The following is a 19,176-nucleotide window of genomic DNA, read 5'->3' on the forward strand; positions in this document are numbered from 1 at the left end:
TAATAATAATATATTATTAAAGTGATTTATATGGGCTTTCTGCTTTTCCATGTATTACCATTGTAATACCATAGTAATACCGTAACATTTTAAAAATTATTATTATTATTAATATATGTTTATTTGCAGATGCCCTTATCCAAGGTGACTTACAAAACATAATAGCATTACAAAAGTGCAATACAGTCTAGAATTACAGATCAAAGCAGTACAAATTAAAATTTCAAAATTAGTGCATCAGAAAATATACAGTTAATACAAGTCCTCCATCCTAGATTTGTAAGCTAATAATTGCAGACAAGATGTGAAGTCATAGTTAATAGCTCAGAGGAAGGGGATATAGGGGCAAACAATATAAACAACACGAGTACTAAATACAGTTTTTCTCTTATTTGAACCGGTTTACGATCCACCACCTCCTCTCTGTGAATAGTATACAGTAATGTTTTTCTCCTGCTGAAAGTTAACAGCTTTCTATGCATTATATTACACACATTTAAATAAGAACATCCTGAATGTGTTATAGGGCTGATGCAGAAAACATGAGTAGACAAATGTGTAGACAAAATGACTCATCAACTGTTGTTATTTTACACATTCATGAATGTAGTTAAGGTCAACACATTTTAATGCAGGCACTGGGAAATATTTAGGAGGTGCTACACAGACTATTTGAAAAAAGGTACACAAACAAACCATTTTCTAAGGCTTCAATATACAAGTTTTTCAAATACATTTTCACATCTGCACATAAAATGCGGACACGGTTACCTACTGAAATTTTTTAAAACATAGAAATTGCCAGAATCCCCAGTGGAATGCAGCATGTGTACGGAAGAGTACATCACACTGAATTAAATATTTATTTTGTGTTTTTATTTACTACTACAGCCCCACACTAGGCAGTCATTAGTGCCTCTGACTAACAACAGCGATGCCATTAATACCTATTAAAGCTATTATGTGGCTGCTTACTAGAAGGAATTAAGCATTAGCCATTCTTAAAGGAAGATATCAGGAAGAGTCATACTTCGGTGTGGCAGAAGTATCCTTAATAAAGAGCCAAGAAGAGGTTATTTCAAGGCAATCCTCTAGGGCTCCCTGCACAATCAGCTGGAGTGGATCATTCTGTTAGCTATGCCTCCATCACGCTTGATAAGGTAATGGTTTTATTTGATTTGTTTTAATCTATTTGTTATGTTTTGTTCTTTGCATACATTTATTCTGTATATTAAGTTGTCTCACATATACAGTGGAAGCCTTACAGAAGTGGTATGAAATCCATATTGTGATTGATCTTTTATGCAATCATGCACAATAGTGAAAACACAGTTACATCATGGTTAGTGTGGAAAGGCATGAAAAAAGTGTGACAAAAAATGAGGGAGACCATCACAAAGCATAGCAAGGGGAATGTAGGCGACATTTGCAAGGGATAGTAAAAGCAAATCAGATCTTTGAATAGCTTGCTGAAGAGTCTGGGATGACCCCATGAACGTGAGTCTGGGAATGCAGTGTTAGAGTCAGTGAATGCTTACCTGTTTGGCATTTATATCCACTTGGCTTGAGAGTCTGCATCCTGGCCGGGTGATTTGCAAGGGATTCCTCCTACTAGAATCTAGTGATTGATTGATTATTAAATTGGGTGATTGATATATGGTCTGGTCAGGTTTAAACAAGTGTTGTCTTGCTTCTCAAACTTGATTTAATAACTTCCTAAAACGTTCCTTAAAGCATCATTTTTGGTAAGTATGGGCTGATTGGCTATCGTTACTTAACTGCAGTTAACTGAATTTAAGAGTTAAAAAACCAACAACAAAATCAGTTAGAATAAAGTCTCCTTCAGGCATCATTTGTTTTCAAATACTGCGTGAAACATTCCTCAAGGATGAACAGTTGGCTAGCCTTTGCCATGTTTTTGTGAAATCACTTCCTGTCCAGCACTCAACAAGGCCCAACATAGAATAATACAATTCTACAGATTTATATTTATGTACTTTTTGTGAGAGGTAACCATGGTTTTACCAAAGCAAATGTGTTTAAATAATTGTACTACCAAAATGTTTCTGTTGCCTCTGAATGAATATAAAATAGAGGCAATTAGTTTTTGTGTATTTAATTTCAGTTAGCTCAGAGGTCAATGGGCCTGGAAAGCCAGAGTTCTGTAGGCCTTGTAGGTGATATTAACTGTGAAAGTGTAGATGTTAATATGTAGCAAAAAAGCTAATTATTGTTCCAGTAAAGCTAAACAGATGGAAGGCATTCCAAGGTCAGGGTTTTAAACACCTTGAATAACTGTGTGTTTTTATAGCATTTTATAGCATTTTGTTTATGACAATCTTATTTTAACAATATGTGTTGTGTATCTCCCAAGAAAACTTTGTCCAGATTAGGGGAAATAAGGTTAAGAATGCAAGTCAAAAAGAGCTCCTCTCCTCCTTCTTACAGACTTTCTTCCGCCACCCCCATTCATATAACAGCCATGCGGGTTTTCCCAGAACTACATACATTTGTTGGGGCTTGGATGGTTCATTATTTGGCGCCTAGATTTTTTTCCAGGGGATTTTTCTGTAAACAACATATCTTTCTTTTCTGTTTGTTTGTTGATGTTTTGATTGTGTCCCATCCAGGCTGTCTCTTTCTTCCCAGTTGCCTTGGTAACTTTCCATTTTCGGTGGAATTTCTACTGTTTTTAAACTTTTAGTGTTTATCTCAGTACCAGCTGATGGCTTACACCAGACCTTGGTGGCCTGGTAAAACGAGTTTACTCTGAATGGCTTACTGTAGTTCTTTGTAGTGTGAGGATTAGCCTTTAATTTGATCCTCTTATTTCTAGGTCAAGAGGGACTGCGTTTGCCTTTGTTAACATGATTGGTTTGGCCCATTCATATTACCACTACCCGTATTTAGTGCTGCACTTTTTTGTTTTTGAACGTTGTCACTACAAATAAAAGAATGACAGCTCTTAGTTGACACAAACCAGAATACCAAAGCGAGCCATAAGCAGAAGCACATACCATAGGCCCATGGGATTTGCCCAGCTGCACTTTTCCACAGAAATACTGTGTAAAGCAAATTAATTAAGAGGAAATAATTCGCTACAGGGGGAAACAGGGGAGGGGTATATGTGGGATGCAAGGACAGTGTTATGTAGATTAAACTCTACTTCAGATCAGTACACTTCTCTTTAAATGTTCAAAGCATATAAAGAAATAAAGAAAGCGAAAAAACAAGCAAGCAAGGAGACTCATGTGGCCGTTTCATGGGCTATTGATTTCCCTGGAGCAACCAGGTTACCTAAGTGATTCAAGAGCACGAGTGAAAACCAAGTTGCCCCAGGGATTTGCCCGGAGCAAGAAGAACATTTCTCTCTCCCCAGTCTCCCCACCTCCCAAAATCCCCCCAAGAACAAACAGGTGAATTTCTGCATCAAATACAATCATATTTCTAAACCAAATCCACTACAGCATTTACAAAGCACAACCTACCTTTTGACCTGTTCTGATCTTAAAGGAGCTGCCACCAGGGTGTAGACACTGCAAAATACAGATTTTCAAAAGCTTTGTTTTTAACATACAAATGCACAGAATAATACCAGATCCCTTAAATTAGTCAAGTCTAATGTATTTAGTCTAAAACTGTTTCTTGAGCACAAGCTCCCAAGACTATCAAACTTCACGTTATGGGTTCTTTCCAACCACATTGAGCCACTACATAATGATGTATGACATAGAGAGCTTTATTTAATTTGTACATTATCTCCAGTCAGAGCATTTCTATGTATTGCATATTTTAAAACATGTATCACTTGTAATAATAATAATATTATCCCTAAACCAAGCTCTTCAGGATAATTCTTAAATTAATGTTTTTGAGTCTGCTCAATTTGTTCTAGTAAATATTCAGATTCAAAAGTGCTTTCATATTATTAATTTATTTATGTATTACAATTTATCTATGAATAATGTTATCTTGATAATCTGCCCAGTGTTCAAAAGTATTTACTATCACTGACTTGCATTTCCAGTAATATCCATTAGAGGGAGATGCTGGCTATATAAAATCATAGTTGAATTCCAATCCATGTATTACATTCATATGTATTATTATTATTATTATTATTATTATTATTATTATTATTATTATTATTATTATTATTATTATTATATTTTACTAAAAGTTCATTTTTATTTTTCTATCGTTGAGACCATACAGATTTAACTGAAATTCTGGTCTGGATTATGCCCTGGAGTCATGGTTTATACAATTGTGTTCCACTTCTATTAGGCACCAATGCTAACAATGTGTCAAACAAAGCCTGTATGACATTCAAACCCTAATTGTGATTCTCAAAATACAATGAAACTACTACTGCAACTGAAACAAAAAAAACATTAATCTTAAATGCTTGTTTATACATACATATGTATTTATATATTTTTAAATTCATGTTAACAATAATAAGCAAAGGACAAATACATAAACAGGTTACCACACAAATGTCTGTAACATCACTGGAAGGGTGAAGGGCGTATAGTGTCAAAAGGCTGTATACATAGCAAAGATGAATGAATCAATACTGAAGTAAAGAGATAATTTTTTATACTATATGTACTATAATAACTTTCCATTTAAATTACAGTTTCATATGAAGCCAATTATACCTCTAATAAAATTGGTCTTATGAAATGGATACTGTTTAGATTTCTAACACTGAGCTGTAAAGATGAAGACAACTTTGTGGTTTCTGAATAAGAGCTCCACACAAGCACTGGTTTATGGTTGAATATCTGGGCAGAAAGCATACAGGATTCGGGTCAGTCTTCAATCACGGCATGAGCAACTCATTCATAATGAGGTTTGTTTTGTGTCTTTTATTTTTTCCCTGCTCTCTTTTGCTCTTGTATTGTTTAAGCTAGAGGTTACATCAGCTTTGCAGGACCAGTGTCTAATCACACCTATGATTTGACCTTGTCAGGGATTGGACAAATACAGAACATGTGTTAGGGCTGATCTCCGTTTATCTGTAGGTGCTGGGTAATGTGGCCTACATTTCCTGTGTCCTAATGGTCTCTGTGGTCCCCACTCCTGAAGTATCCAATAACTGATAAAAGATCCCTTATTGGTGTTATCCCAAAAGTCAAATGTCTAACTTAAGGTAAATTCAGGACAATATAAATGTGTATTATATTATAATAAGTTGAATAATTTGCTTCTGTAAAGCTCACTTTGTTAAAACACACAGATCTGGCATGACCCTTAGCAAGGTGGCAAATTCAAGGAGAAATAATGAATGCTGCCTTTATTTACACTGTTTCCTGAGATTCTGTAGATTAGTTAAATTGAAAGCAAAGCACCAGCCCCCACAAACGGCAAAACAACACTTCCACCACAGCAGAATCAAGAATGCAAGATGTGGGCACCAACAGATAAACCGAGACTGACCTTCAACACACATTTCATTCACTACTCTCACTGATGGGCTGAAATGAATCATCTGGTTTCCTAGTTAGATATTAGATATTTCCTAGTGTCTTCTCTCTGTCTTTCTCTTTCTCGTTCTCGAAACATTTCCCCAAGCCAAGAAACAGGTCTGCAGACCATCTGCTTTCTGTCCTTCTTTCTGTGCCTTTCTTGCTGCTATCAATATCGTTTCCATCTGACTTGCCCCGTGTTTTGCTTTTGCATGCTTTAAATCCTTTTTCGGGCCACGGCGCTCCAAAGTAGATTTACCTTCAATCACCATTTATTAAATCTCCATCCATTAAAAAGCATAGCTTCCAGGAGCCGGGTGCATTAAGCCTGATTATAGAGGCTAGGAAGAGGAAAGGGGGTCTATGTGTCAGCACGTTGTAGAATTATTTTTCCTTGCTCTTGTCTCTATCTCATCTCTCATCGGGAGTCACTGCAGAGACGGGGAGATCACTTGCTTTATCCTAGCTACACTCACTTCTCCCTTTTTGTTTTTTTTCTTCTTCTACTTATTCTTTCTCTACTTCTTCTTCTGCTTCTGTGTGTTCAAAACTGACAAAACCCTGGCTAAAGGCAAGTGCAGACAAGGCTATGCAGGTTCGGAGTTTCCCTTTGTGACACTTCGCAGGGTCGCACATGGAGAGCAGGGGCCAAGGAGGGAGGAAAGACACCGGAGGCCGAGCTGGAAAGTTCCCAGGGAGCCTCAAGAGGTCGACTGGCTCCTTCAAGCGCACATCCATCAAGAGGACCACTTCCGGGTCACAGAAGGTAAGGGAGTCAGTCTGCTTCACTTTACTTTGCTTTTGTATGAAACCAGATCGTATAGAGGACAGTGGGTATTGCAATAGGAAACAGCAGAAGGTTGTAATACTCAGCTAAGTTTTCATATTTGACTTTCTCATTGGCTGCCATTTGTATTTTGCTTTGGGGTTGGAGAGGAGTAAAAGGGGTGGGGTGTGGGGGGTTGCAAGTGCTGTCTGTAGAGAGGTGGCGCAGCCCATACACCATGCAACTCTAGGAAGGTTTAATCAGCAGCCCAGATAAACTCAGTGGCATTAAAAGCAACCATTAAAACCCCAGCATTAGAATTTGACCTACTGTTGATGGGTCTGGGTTCCATGTCTGCCTGTCTGCCTGCCTGCTTGGTCTCCCCTAAAGTAATCATTACATTGTGCCCATCATTACATTTAAATGTATTTATTCTTAATGTTTTTATATTTAGGGGCAATGCTCTGTTGCTCATATGTCAGCTTTTGAGCAAAGAGACAAAAGCAGTTTTATTTAGGAACAATCTGGGTGAACATAGTAGGGCCTCCTTTTCAGAACTTTGTTTTTTGCATTGTTTTTATTATTATTTCAACTTTTTATGCTTTCAATTTCTAGATGCAAAATTGATGCGGTTTGGGTCCATAAGCTATTTCGACCTTACCTGAGTGCTGTCCAATGTGCTGAGCTGTCAATGAACAATTTATTTACATATTGGTTTGCATTCATCACAATTCTCAATTTGTAAAAGGTATGAAGGTATAAATAATAGGGTTTATGTTGTATTAAGACAAAAAAGAAAGCTGTAACTTCCTGGTTGGCTATAAAATGTCATCCCAATCCTTGTCTGGGCTTTGATGTTATAATAGATATCCTTTTTTAGGGAAATAGAAGGCTTCATTGGAACATCTCTGGATAAGATGGAATGGTTTTAAAAAGCAAACAGATTTTTTGTTAATACTGCACTTCAGCTTTTTGTGTCATTTTTCGAAGTGTAATGTAAGTAGCATTGTGTTTAAAGGCCATTATAATAACCTGCAATTCACTCATATAATTTAATATGTACAATGGCGTATTATTTGCAAATCCTTTATAATCACTTTGAAAACCCATCACATGAAATCATTATTCTTAACATACAGTATAGTAAACTAGGTAGCTGCCAGACACATTCCTAGAGGGGCCCCAATTGTTACTAAAGAAACTCCATTAACAGTCATGTGCAGTGGACAGGATTGTGTGCATGTCTTTCAAGAAATTGGCCTTATATGTTGCTGTTTATTTGTTCCATGTAATATACATTTTCAGATATGCATTCAGAGTAGTTAGCTTACAATGTTTGAAGAAATTGCAACAGTGAAAACAACAAGGAGCAAGAACACCAGAACAGAACACCTTTCAAAGCTTTTCCTTCAGTGCAAAATATTATAATTGTAATACTCCTGATGAACTGCCTTCATCAGTCTATAGGGACAAAATTATTTGAATTTCTCTTACCTATACCGATGCAGTCACTTAGTGTATTATAAACTTTTATAGGTGCGTTCAGAAAGTAGCAATTGTAATTGTTGAATCACAACTCTCTAGAAACAGGATTTGAAGATCTCGCAAAAAAGATACTCTCATTGTTTAATCTACTGTATACGGTGAATAGATTGAATTGAAATATGCCATTGGGGGTGTGCTACATCCTCATCCCCTCAAGTGAAAGCAAATGATTATTTTGTCTCATTGATGTCAGTGTTTGATGTCTCCATGACCAAACTAAAATGAACTGTTGTCTTTCTTTCTGTGAGCCATGATTGACCCCGCCAACAATATCTATTCCTTGTGCGAACCGGACATAATCTGTGAGATGCCTACGCTTCCGTTTAAAATAATACTGTTATGCCATGTAATATAATGTCATATAATACTGCCAGCACATTCACTGTCTTTGCTTGCTTATGACAATTTTCCAATAAAAATAAAAATAAAAATAACAGCTTGCATGTAAGCTTGCTTAGCAGCAGCCACAACAGTACTGATATCTAAAGCATAATCCCGGCCTTGCATTTCTCACTTCAGAATGATTACACTGTCAGGAATTTCACAAAGAAAGACGTTAAAGGGACAAATGCAGGTCATGTGAAAATGTAATCACACCTCTGTCAGCTTTGGCAGGGAGCATGAGAATAGCCCTGCTGTGGAGATATAATTAAGTTGGGAAACTGATGTTGATAAGGATACATTTTCATGGCAAATATATAAATATTGCTGTACTTAATACATTTCATTCTAGAACCACTGCCAAATCACAACAGCTTACAAGAATGTTAAAAACAACATACTTTTATTTCAATAGATATGCATACTTCAGATTTACATGTTAATGTAATAATCGGCACCCTTCTTTTTGTACCAATACTATTAAAATGGGCTTCAATATTAAAAAAAAAAGATATTTCACTTAGGAATACAAACTGGTACAGTGAGGGAAAAAAGTATTTGATCCCCTGCTGATGTTGTATGTTTGCCCACTGACAAAGAAATGATCAGTCTATAATTTTAATGGTAGGTGTATTTTAACAGTGAGAGACAGAATAACAACAACAAAATCCAGAAAAACGCATTTCAAAAAAGTTATACATTGATTTTCATGTTAATGAGGGAAATAAGTATTTGACCCCTTCGACTTAGTACTTGGTGGCAAAACCCTTGTTGGCAATCACAGAGGTCAGACGTTTCTTGTAGTTGGCCACCAGGTTTGCACACATCTCAGGAGGGATTTTGTCCCACTCCTCTTTGCAGATCCTCTCCAAGTCATTAAGGTTTCGAGGCTGACGTTTGGCAACTCGAACCTTCAGCTCCCTCCACAGATTTTCTATGGGATTAAGGTCTGGAGACTGGCTAGGCCACTCCAGGACCTTAATGTGCTTCTTCTTGAGCCACTCCTTTGTTGCCTTGGCTGTGTGTTTTGGGTCATTGTCTTGCTGGAATACCCATCCACGACCCATTTTCAATGCCCTGGCTGAGGGAAGGAGGTTCTCACCCAAGATGGCCCCGTCCATCGTCCCTTTGATGCGGTGCAGTTGTCCTGTCCCCTTAGCAGAAAAACACACACAAAGCATAATGTTTCCACCTCCATGTTTGACGGTGGGATGGTGTTCTTGGGGTCATTCCTCCTCCTCCTTGCTTCTGTGGACGGGTGTCTTTTATACAGGTAACAAGCTGAGATTAGGAGCACTCCCTTTAAGAGAGTGCTCCTAATCTCATCTCGTTACCTGTATAAAAGACACCTGGAGCCAGAAATCTTGCTGATTGATAGGGGATCAAATACTTATTTCCCTCATTAACATGCAAATCAATTTATAACTTTTTTGAAATGCGTTTTTCTGGATTGTTTTGTTGTTATTCTGTCTCTCACTGTTAAAATACACCTACCATTAAAATTATAGACTGATAATTTCTTTGTCAGTGGGCAAACGTACAAAATCAGCAAGGGATCAAATACTTTTTTCCCTCACTGTACACATAATATATGCAAAATACAAAAACCCTTTTCTCTGTAAGTATTTATATCTGGGGCTTGAATTTTATGCATGTAAAAATTAGAACAACTTATATATGATCCCAGGTTTTAAATGTAATGTATTTATGTATTTACTTATCTACTAATGCCACACAATTGTATTATACACTCACCTAAAGGATTATTAGGAACACCATACTAATATTGTGTTTGACCCCCTTTCGCCTTCAGAACTGCCTTAATCCTATGTGGCATTGATTCAACAAGGTGCTGAAAGCATTCTTTAGAAATGTTGGCCCATATTGATAGGATAGCATCTTGCAGTTGATGGAGATTTGTGGGATGCACATCCAGGGCACGAAGCTCCCGTTCCACCACATCCCAAAGATGCTCTATTGGGTTGAGATCTGGTGACTGTGGGGGCCAGTTTAGTACAGTGAACTCATTGTCATGTTCAAGAAACCAATTTGAAATGATTCGACCTTTGTGACATGGTGCATTATCCTGCTGGAAGTAGCCATCAGAGGATGGGTACATGGTGGTCATAAAGGGATGGACATGGTCAGAAACAATGCTCAGGTAGGTCGTGGCATTTAAACGATGCCCAATTGGCACTAAGGGGCCTAAAGTGTGCCAAGAAAACATCCCCCACACCATTACACCACCACCACCAGCCTGCACAGTGGTAACAAGGCACGATGGATCCATGTTCTCATTCTGTTTACGCCAAATTCTGACTCTACCATCTGAATGTTTCAACAGAAATCGAGACTCATCAGACCAGGCAACATTTTTCCAGTCTTCAACTGTCCAATTTTGGTGAGCTTGTGCAAATTGTAGCCTCTTTTTTCTATTTGTAGTGGAGATGAGTGGTACCCGGTGGGGTCTTCTGCTGTTGTAGCCCATCCGCCTCAAGGTTGTACGTGTTGTGGCTTCACTAATGCTTTGCTGAATACCTCGGTTGTAACGAGTGGTTATTTCAGTCAAAGTTGCTCTTCTATCAGCTTGAATCAGTCGGCCCATTCTCCTCTGACCTCTAGCATCAACAAGGCATTTTCGCCCACAGGACTGCCGCATACTGGATGTTTTTCCCTTTTCACACCATTCTTTGTAAACCCTAGAAATGGTTGTGCGTGAAAATCCCAGTAACTGAGCAGATTGTGAAATACTCAGACCGGCCCGTCTGGCACCAACAACCATGCCACGCTCAAAATTGCTTAAATCACCTTTCTTTCCCATTCAGACATTCAGTTTGGAGTTTGGAGTTCAGGAGATTGTCTTGACCAGGACCACACCCCTAAATGCATTGAAGCAACTGCCATGTGATTGGTTGGTTAGATAATTGCATTAATGAGAAATTGAACAGGTGTTCCTAATAATCCTTTAGGTGAGTGTATATAATGAGATATTATAAAGTCACGGGTGAGTGTACAAAGTAACGCAATAATGAGAACAGTGGTCTACTAAACCAAACAATTTAGAATAAGCTGAAGGACAGTTATGCTAGGAAGTTAAAACACTGGTAACACATGCAAGTACAAGATTACAAACGGTAGATGAAACGGTGCATTTCAGTGGAATGTGTTGTGCTTGCAGAATATAAACCGTTTACACTCAAGAAGTCCTACTTTGTAGATCTTCAGGATAGAAATGTTACGAATGCTATAGTGGCCCCCTCCGCACTGACAGTAAGTAAAACGGCAGCATGTGAGGGCAGCATATCACCATTGGCTTTAATCTCTCGTAATGTTCCACTCAAGGCACCAGCAGCTGGAAAGGATTACTAGTGATTTTTGTTGTTGTTGTTGTTTTTTCTTTCTATATCTGCTTTCATGTGATTAATACATTAAAAATGTATATACTTAAAAAATAACCGATGAAAGTAGGAGAGATGTGTAAGCTTTATACAGGCTGCTACAGTCAGTATATATATTTTAAATGAAGAAAAGGAAAAGAAAAAGAAGTTAACAGATTCCACTTCCAGCCAACGGACAGGCTGAGCTAGTGTGTGTAGGATTTAGTAGAAACTCAATCCAAAGCCCTGCCACCTTCACACCAGGTACATTTGAGTAGAAATTATTACTGTTAGAGATTGGCGTAATGGTTAGGGTCAGAGTACTTAAATATAGCCATACGGATAGGGGTCATAGTAGTGGAACCGACAATGCCTCCAGGAGTCTTTCTATAGTTAGCCTTTCTTCACTGTAGTTATCTGTCAGGACCTTGAGCAGTTGAACTCTAGATGCGATCTGAAGTGCTAGTTTGTGCAAGCAGCAGATTTCCTCTCAAAGCGAAGATCAAAAGGCAATAGTCACAGAGGGGCAGGGAAGAATGTGCATGATAATTACAATGACACACTGGTTTGTTTTAATAAACTATCATAAAGGCCAGTGCTTATGGCATCCCTGGTGTATACATGTATGATGCTTTTATAGTCCAGTTATAAATTGAACTATTCATCATGAAAATGGGGACAAAGCACAACAACTTAGGTCATGAGAGAATTGCAGTCTCTGTGGTTGCCTAGCAGCATTAAGAAAACACTCTGTTTTTATGTACAGATTTCATATTATATATTGCTAAAACTCCTGATCACATAGATCCCATAAATCTATCATCCTTGGCAGAACAATGAAGGATTCACTCAATTGGCTAAGGCTTTAAAATTAATTGTCTCGGGTGTTTTATCCTTTTGGTCATATAGTACATTAGTGCCGACTTGAAGTATAATAGTTGAATGATACCAGCAATTTATCTACATATTCAACTTGCTTTTTGGGTTTAAATTATTTTTTTAATGTAGATTAATGTAGCATTTCAAGTTTTGAAATGACAAATTTGAATGCAGAATGATTTACTAAGATATGTCTGCTTCTCCTTTGGACTGTATGCTGTGACACCGTGTGTGATCCCCTAAAGACTGCCACCTATCCACAAAATAAAGCACTACATAGTTATCACTTGAATGTGTTGTCATCCCCACTAGGGTACGAGCAACAGAGGAAGCATAGTTTAGAGGCAGCCAGTTGCCTGGATGGTGAATGCTCAGATGCCACAAAACAACCACAAGTCAGACATTAAATCAGCAGTCTGCTGTGATCCATTGGTATCAGGGATCATGTTTGTTTGCATTGTCTGGATGTTGTGTGGTGTAGTTTCAGCTAAAGTTTTTATACAAACCTGTTCTCCAACCTGCCTGCAAGCAAGCGCCACTCCTGGTTATTGTGTTTAATGCAAAGTCCACTCTGTCTTTGAGAAAGTTCAGATTAAAATAATAATAATACTGCTATTAATTAAAGTCCCTTAATTGCTAGTAACAATGTTCTATAAGACTCTCACTATTTATTGCTGTAGTAAAATATATGCTATTGAGAAGTAACATTTGTAAATGTTAACGTGACAGCACAACGTAGTGAATACAACCATTGAAGCAGAACTTATTTACCCTCAAATTATATGCATTCTGCTGATATATAATCTCCAGAAAACTTTCCATATGTTTACTTTATGGGTTACAGCAGTTTGTGATGTGTTTTATTAAAAAATGCCCTGGGATGCTATGAGAAAAAAACATTTAATTAAATAAAGCAATTGTAGCTCCAGATGGTTAATTCAATCAATACAAGTAATACCGTCCTAATATAAACCAGTTTATTTGGGACAAAGTATCTTATTGTGTTAATAATTCCACTGTTATGAAGTACTAGATTGAGTATGTTGTTTACAACACTATATGATTAGCACAGTGATATTTTTTGTTTAGTAAAAATAAATCTAGATTTCAAAACTTCTTTGGTTCAGTAAATCCTGTTGTATTTGAAACTGATGCTAAAAAAGCCATGCAAATATCATCTGATAAGTTCATTATGTTACAATTATAATTGTGAGTGTGTACTTGCAGGCATTACTGTCTCCTTGTCCCTGCTAATTTAATCAAAGTCATTTTTTAGTACTTTGTTATAGGATTATTCTGGTAGATATGCTTTAGGGCTAAATGCTCTAGCCACCAAATATAGTCACTTTTTTCCACATTCTTATTTTGTACACAGATAGTCTATATATCTGACGTTTACAATCCAGAAACTGCGTGTGTATAGCAGACTCTTTTGTCTGTGTGCATGTGCGTGATGAATACTATATCTGTGCTGCCTTTATAAACAATATTTATGAAACTTTAAAGTAGTTCTTGTTTGTTTTGTCTGGACACTCATTACTGTAAGTATCAGTATAATGAATACTAGAAAACCCATGAATCAACAGATCTGTTTGTTCTGCAGCCAGGGAGAATGCAAACATTTTCAAGACCACTGCATTTCGACTTTAATAATGAGGTCAAAGTTTTGATTTAATATGGGTCTAATGTAATCAATCTGATAAACATTACATAATTTTCATTTCAGAAGTATCTTTCATCAAAGTAGGGAATGGCCAGAAACAAATATTTCATTCTTCCTTTATTTTAAATCTGTACTGTTTGAAAACTGTTGCTCACAGACACCAGCAGGAATCTCTGTAGGATTAGGCCTTTTCTGATACAAACTTCCATTCAGAGGTGATTTTCCAGTTTCACTCCCACTCCATACTGTTTGCCCAAAGACAAACTGACTTAGAATTGTCCGCCTTATACTCTCTTCCTCTCTTTCTGTTTTATGATGATAGAAATTAAGGGACTCTTGCTCTGAATGCATTTTTGATATTTATTACAACCTGCAAAAATAAAAGGTGGGTGGAGTACATGATATACAGTGTTGTAGAGTAATAGAGTAGAGTGCTCTGTACTGTACAGAATTATATTATTGTTATTGTTATTGTTATTATTATTATTATTATTATCATTATTATTATTATTATTTATTTATTAGCAGACACCCTTGTCCAGAGTGACTTACATAATAACATAATAACAATAATATATAATAACATCACCTCACTTTAAACATTCATATGTCCAGCTCTGTCAAGGTCAAAGATTCATGGTCATTTAAAAAAATGCATAAATATAATTACATTTGTAAAAAGCTTTTACTTTGAATTTAGATTCATGTAATATCTATATTCAGTTCTGAAACAGGATCGATGATGCTTTGCTTTCATAACTGTAGCTCATATGGGCTGCTCAATAACAAAATGTTCTTGGCCCAGAGTCTTACAATTTAAGAACTAAGTATTGCTTAAAAAATTAAATGTTGTACAATATACAATGTGTACTTTATTTTATGCAAAGCACATCAAAATATAATAATTGAAGGATACAGGGCAATATTAAGACATTGAAAGCATGTACACATATATTAATTATATTAATTATATACACATGTATTAATGTCATGTTGAATTCGCTACATATTGTGTTGATTGTTCTCAATGTTGAATTTGCCTTTTTTTATTTGTACAATTTACATGAATTGTACAAATAAAAAAAGGCAAATTCAACATTGAGAACAATCAACACAATCAAAACAGCCTGAGAAAGTATGTAATAAAGCAATACTTTCTTTAGCGGTCTCTCATTTCCGACTCTGCCACCACCCCCTTGGTTTTAAAACACATCTTATGACTGATCCAAATCTCTTCGCTAATCAATGACATGTTGTAGGCTACGCATGTGACTGCTAACTGGATTTTCAAACTCATGAGGACAATTGGCCTTTTAGAAACAACCCACCAAAACAGGCCTATTTAAAAAAAAAATCTTATTTTTAAGAATGATATATATATTCAAGTCAGACTTTTGTGTCTTTATTAACCATTACACTTCGAAACATCAAATAATGATATTAATAACATTTTATTCTGCTGTCTTTGGAGTAATGTGTATCTAATAAACTACAGTAAATTCCAGCTTAATGCATATAAACACAAGACACTCTGAGTCTTTCCATGTCACAGTTCATTACAGACCTTATGCTGTTCATTCAATTTACCAACTCAGTGGAGCAGATTCAATTAGGAAAAACTTGTATCTTCATTCCCAATGACATAAAATTCCACATACAGTTTGTTCCATAAATATTTGGACAGTGACACAATTGTCATCCTTTTAGCTCTTTACGCCACCACAATGGATTTGAAAGGAAACAATCAAGATGTGCTTTAAGTGTAGACTTTCATCTTTAATTTGAGGGTAGTTACATCCAAATTGGGTGAACGATGTTGGAATTATATCCATTGTACTTTGTAACTAACTGTACTTTGCCAATGTCTATTTTATCAAATTTAGTTACATTGAACTTTATTTTATTACAATGCCATCATCCAGGCAGGATGACTTCCTTAGATCTCACAGGGGTAGGTCACTCCAGGATTGCCATCAAATTCCGTCGTTCCATAAATGTCTTCAGTTTTGCTGCTGCTTTGATAGCAAAGACAAGATCTGAACCACATGCAAATGTATGGAGCTCTGAGAAGCTCATTCAGGGATAGGCTTTACACTTTGATAATCTTATAAACAAGTAAACCCTCATCAGTGGACAAGGAATGAGAAATATACCTACTATTTCTTTAAATCTTTTTTTTTTTGGGGGGGGGGGGCGATAATAATGAATGCCAGGATTCATTGTGATAGTGCTAATTGATCTGCTGCATCAGACTCTTGGGTTCATAAAAGCTCAGTGTGATCAAACACACAGTTCAGAAGCCTGCAGTCCATTGGAATCCTTGTCCAAGTCAGATTTTGTTGAAACGTTTAATACACAGTTGTAGTGGAAATCTTTTCACCATTCAATTATACAACAATGCTATTCTTCCTTATTTAACTTAGTTTAATATGTATTGTTCATTAAATTATACTTATTTCTCAGAGTTTTCTGAAAACTGATTAAAACTACGGTAAAATGTGTAGATTCCAGTTGACTGAACTGCTACAACTTGACCCCCAGTTATGCTACCCTGTCATCATTCTCATCAGCCTGCAAAACTGCGAAATCTGAAGCTGTTTTGCAGCATACATTCATCACATGCCTGAGTGAAACAGTTCTTTATTAAAAGAAGCGAAAATACTTTTTTTAAATACAGGAAAATTGCTTGTGGATGTTAATAAATGGCTCATAGCAGTGAGGGTCAAATGCCTTATGATGCATCCAGAGCAGGGGAATGAGGGGATTGGAGAGTATCCAGTACAAGAATGAAAGTGTGAGCGTTGATTTTCCTCTGCCCGAGACAGGACTTTAGCTATATTTCTACCAAAAACTACTTATAATATCAAATGTAAAGGATAGCAAGCTGTTTAAACAATGTATTAGAGAGTATATGAACTAGTCCATAAGTTCCTGTACCAGTTTCACAGGCTTATCACAAAATCCTTCTCTCTGTGACACATCTGCATCGGTTGAAATAGTGTTATATACATAAATTGTTTTGTGAGTGTGTGTGTGTGTGTAACAAACAAAAACAAATTGTTTACTTAGGGCATAAAATCTGCTTCTCAAGGTTCAAGAAAAGCCGGAAGAAAAATTCTATTTGCTGCTAATCGCACACAATTGGCCTTTGTGTTGAGCAGTTACTTCTCTCACCGGTTTGGTTACAAAAGTATGAAATGCCATTGATTGTTGTTGTGTTGCTGTAAGCCGTGTTCATTTGTTTACAGATATGTAATCTGATTCCAGAGTATTTAATTTTACTTCTTGGAATGTCATTTTATTTTGTATTTCTTTTCTGCTGCTCAAAGGAGTCTCTAACAAGGTTACTCGATGCTCACTGGATTTCAGTTTTAATTGCTGTGGATAATGAGTTTAAGTAAGCTGAAATAAGTGCGTCATACTGTTCAGGCTTCTCTGGACAAGCTCTTTGTTTTCTGCAGCTGTAATTAACAGCAGTCCACGTGTGTTGCAACCTAGGGGCAGTTCACATGTGTTGCAACAGGCCCTCTCACAGGTGGGATTATACCTCATTTCAACCACGTTTCTGGGTTCTGACGCCCCCATTTTTCTCACCACCACACAGCCTCTTTGGAAATGGGGAAGTAAAAATCAAAGCCCAAAACCAACTCCAAACTACTTCAAAGCAAATATCTTTGTCAAAAGTCACTGTCAGAAGAATATTGGGGAAGTATCCCTCACTTGATCCTGACATCACTCCTATGAGCAGCCCTGGCAGTATAGTAACTCTAGCACACAATGTTTCAGCATGTATAGAATCCTTGCTGGTTGTGTGGAACTATTTTACCACATCTGATTAGTTTGCTTATGGCAGTGAAAGTGAAATTATACCTATTGCTGCATCCTCCAACCCCTGTGTGACTTCCTCCCCCATCACCATCCCAAGGTGCTGAACTATGCTGAGACACGTGATTGTAGATCCTGTTCTAAAATATATCCCAGTTCCTTTCCTTCCTACCGTGACTGTATGGAATTGGGAATTAGTTTTAGTTTGTTCACATACTTATAAGTCATGCTAGATTTGCAACTTTAAAAACTTATTTTCAGAGAATATGCAGCAGAAATCGTAGAAAATCACCTAATGAACTGTGTAAACCAGTTTTATTATGTGTGTAAAATAGGAATATAGGAATATACACTCACCTAAAGGATTATTAGGAACACCTGATCAATTTCTCATTAATGCAATTATCTAACCAACCAATCACATGGCAGTTGCTTCAATGCATTTAGGGGTGTGGTCCTGGTCAAGACAATCTCCTGAACTCCAAACTCCAAACTGAATGTCTGAATGGGAAAGAAAGGTGATTTAAGCAATTTTGAGCGTGGCATGGTTGTTGGTGCCAGACGGGCCGGTCTGAGTATTTCACAATCTGCTCAGAGGAGAATGGGCCGACTGATTCAAGCTGATAGAAGAGCAACTTTGACTGAAATAACCACTCGTTACAACCGAGGTATGCAGCAAAGCATTAGTGAAGCCACAACACGTACAACCTTGAGGCGGATGGGCTACAACAGCAGAAGACCCCACCGGGTACCACTCATCTCCACTACAAATAGGAAAAAGAGGCTACAATTTGCACAAGCTCATCAAAATTGGACAGTTGAAGACTGGAAAAATGTTGCCTGGTCTGATGAGTCTCGATTTCTGTTGAGACATTCAGATGGTAGAGTCAGAATTTGGCGTAAACAGAATGAGAACATGGATCCATCATGCCTTGTTACCACTGTGCAGGCTGGTGGTGGTGGTGTAATGGTGTGGGGGATGTTTTCTTGGCACACTTTAGGCCCCTTAGTGCCAATTGGGCATCGTTTAAATGCCACGGCCTACCTGAGCATTGTTTCTGACCATGTCCATCCCTTTATGACCACCATGTACCCATCCTCTGATGGCTACTTCCAGCAGGATAATGCACCATGTCACAAAGGTCGAATCATTTCAAATTGGTTTCTTGAACATGACAATGAGTTCACTGTACTAAACTGGCCCCCACAGTCACCAGATCTCAACCCAATAGAGCATCTTTGGGATGTGGTGGAACGGGAGCTTCA

General features: G+C 37.3%; 1 protein-coding gene across 1 annotated transcript in view; it reads left to right on the forward strand.

The window, feature by feature from the left end:
- LOC136748801 (transient receptor potential cation channel subfamily M member 1) overlaps positions 1 to 19,176 on the forward strand; it is a 70,617-nt gene that overhangs the window by 17,431 nt on the left and 34,010 nt on the right. Inside the window, exons 2-3 of the mRNA XM_066702849.1 lie at positions 6,101 to 6,240; positions 17,925 to 18,010. Of these exons, the coding sequence (XP_066558946.1) occupies positions 6,101 to 6,240; positions 17,925 to 18,010 (226 nt within the window). The remainder of the gene's footprint in view (positions 1 to 6,100; positions 6,241 to 17,924; positions 18,011 to 19,176) is intronic.

The sequence above is a fragment of the Amia ocellicauda genome, chromosome 4 (assembly GCF_036373705.1).
Source record: "Amia ocellicauda isolate fAmiCal2 chromosome 4, fAmiCal2.hap1, whole genome shotgun sequence".
NCBI lineage: Eukaryota > Metazoa > Chordata > Actinopteri > Amiiformes > Amiidae > Amia > Amia ocellicauda.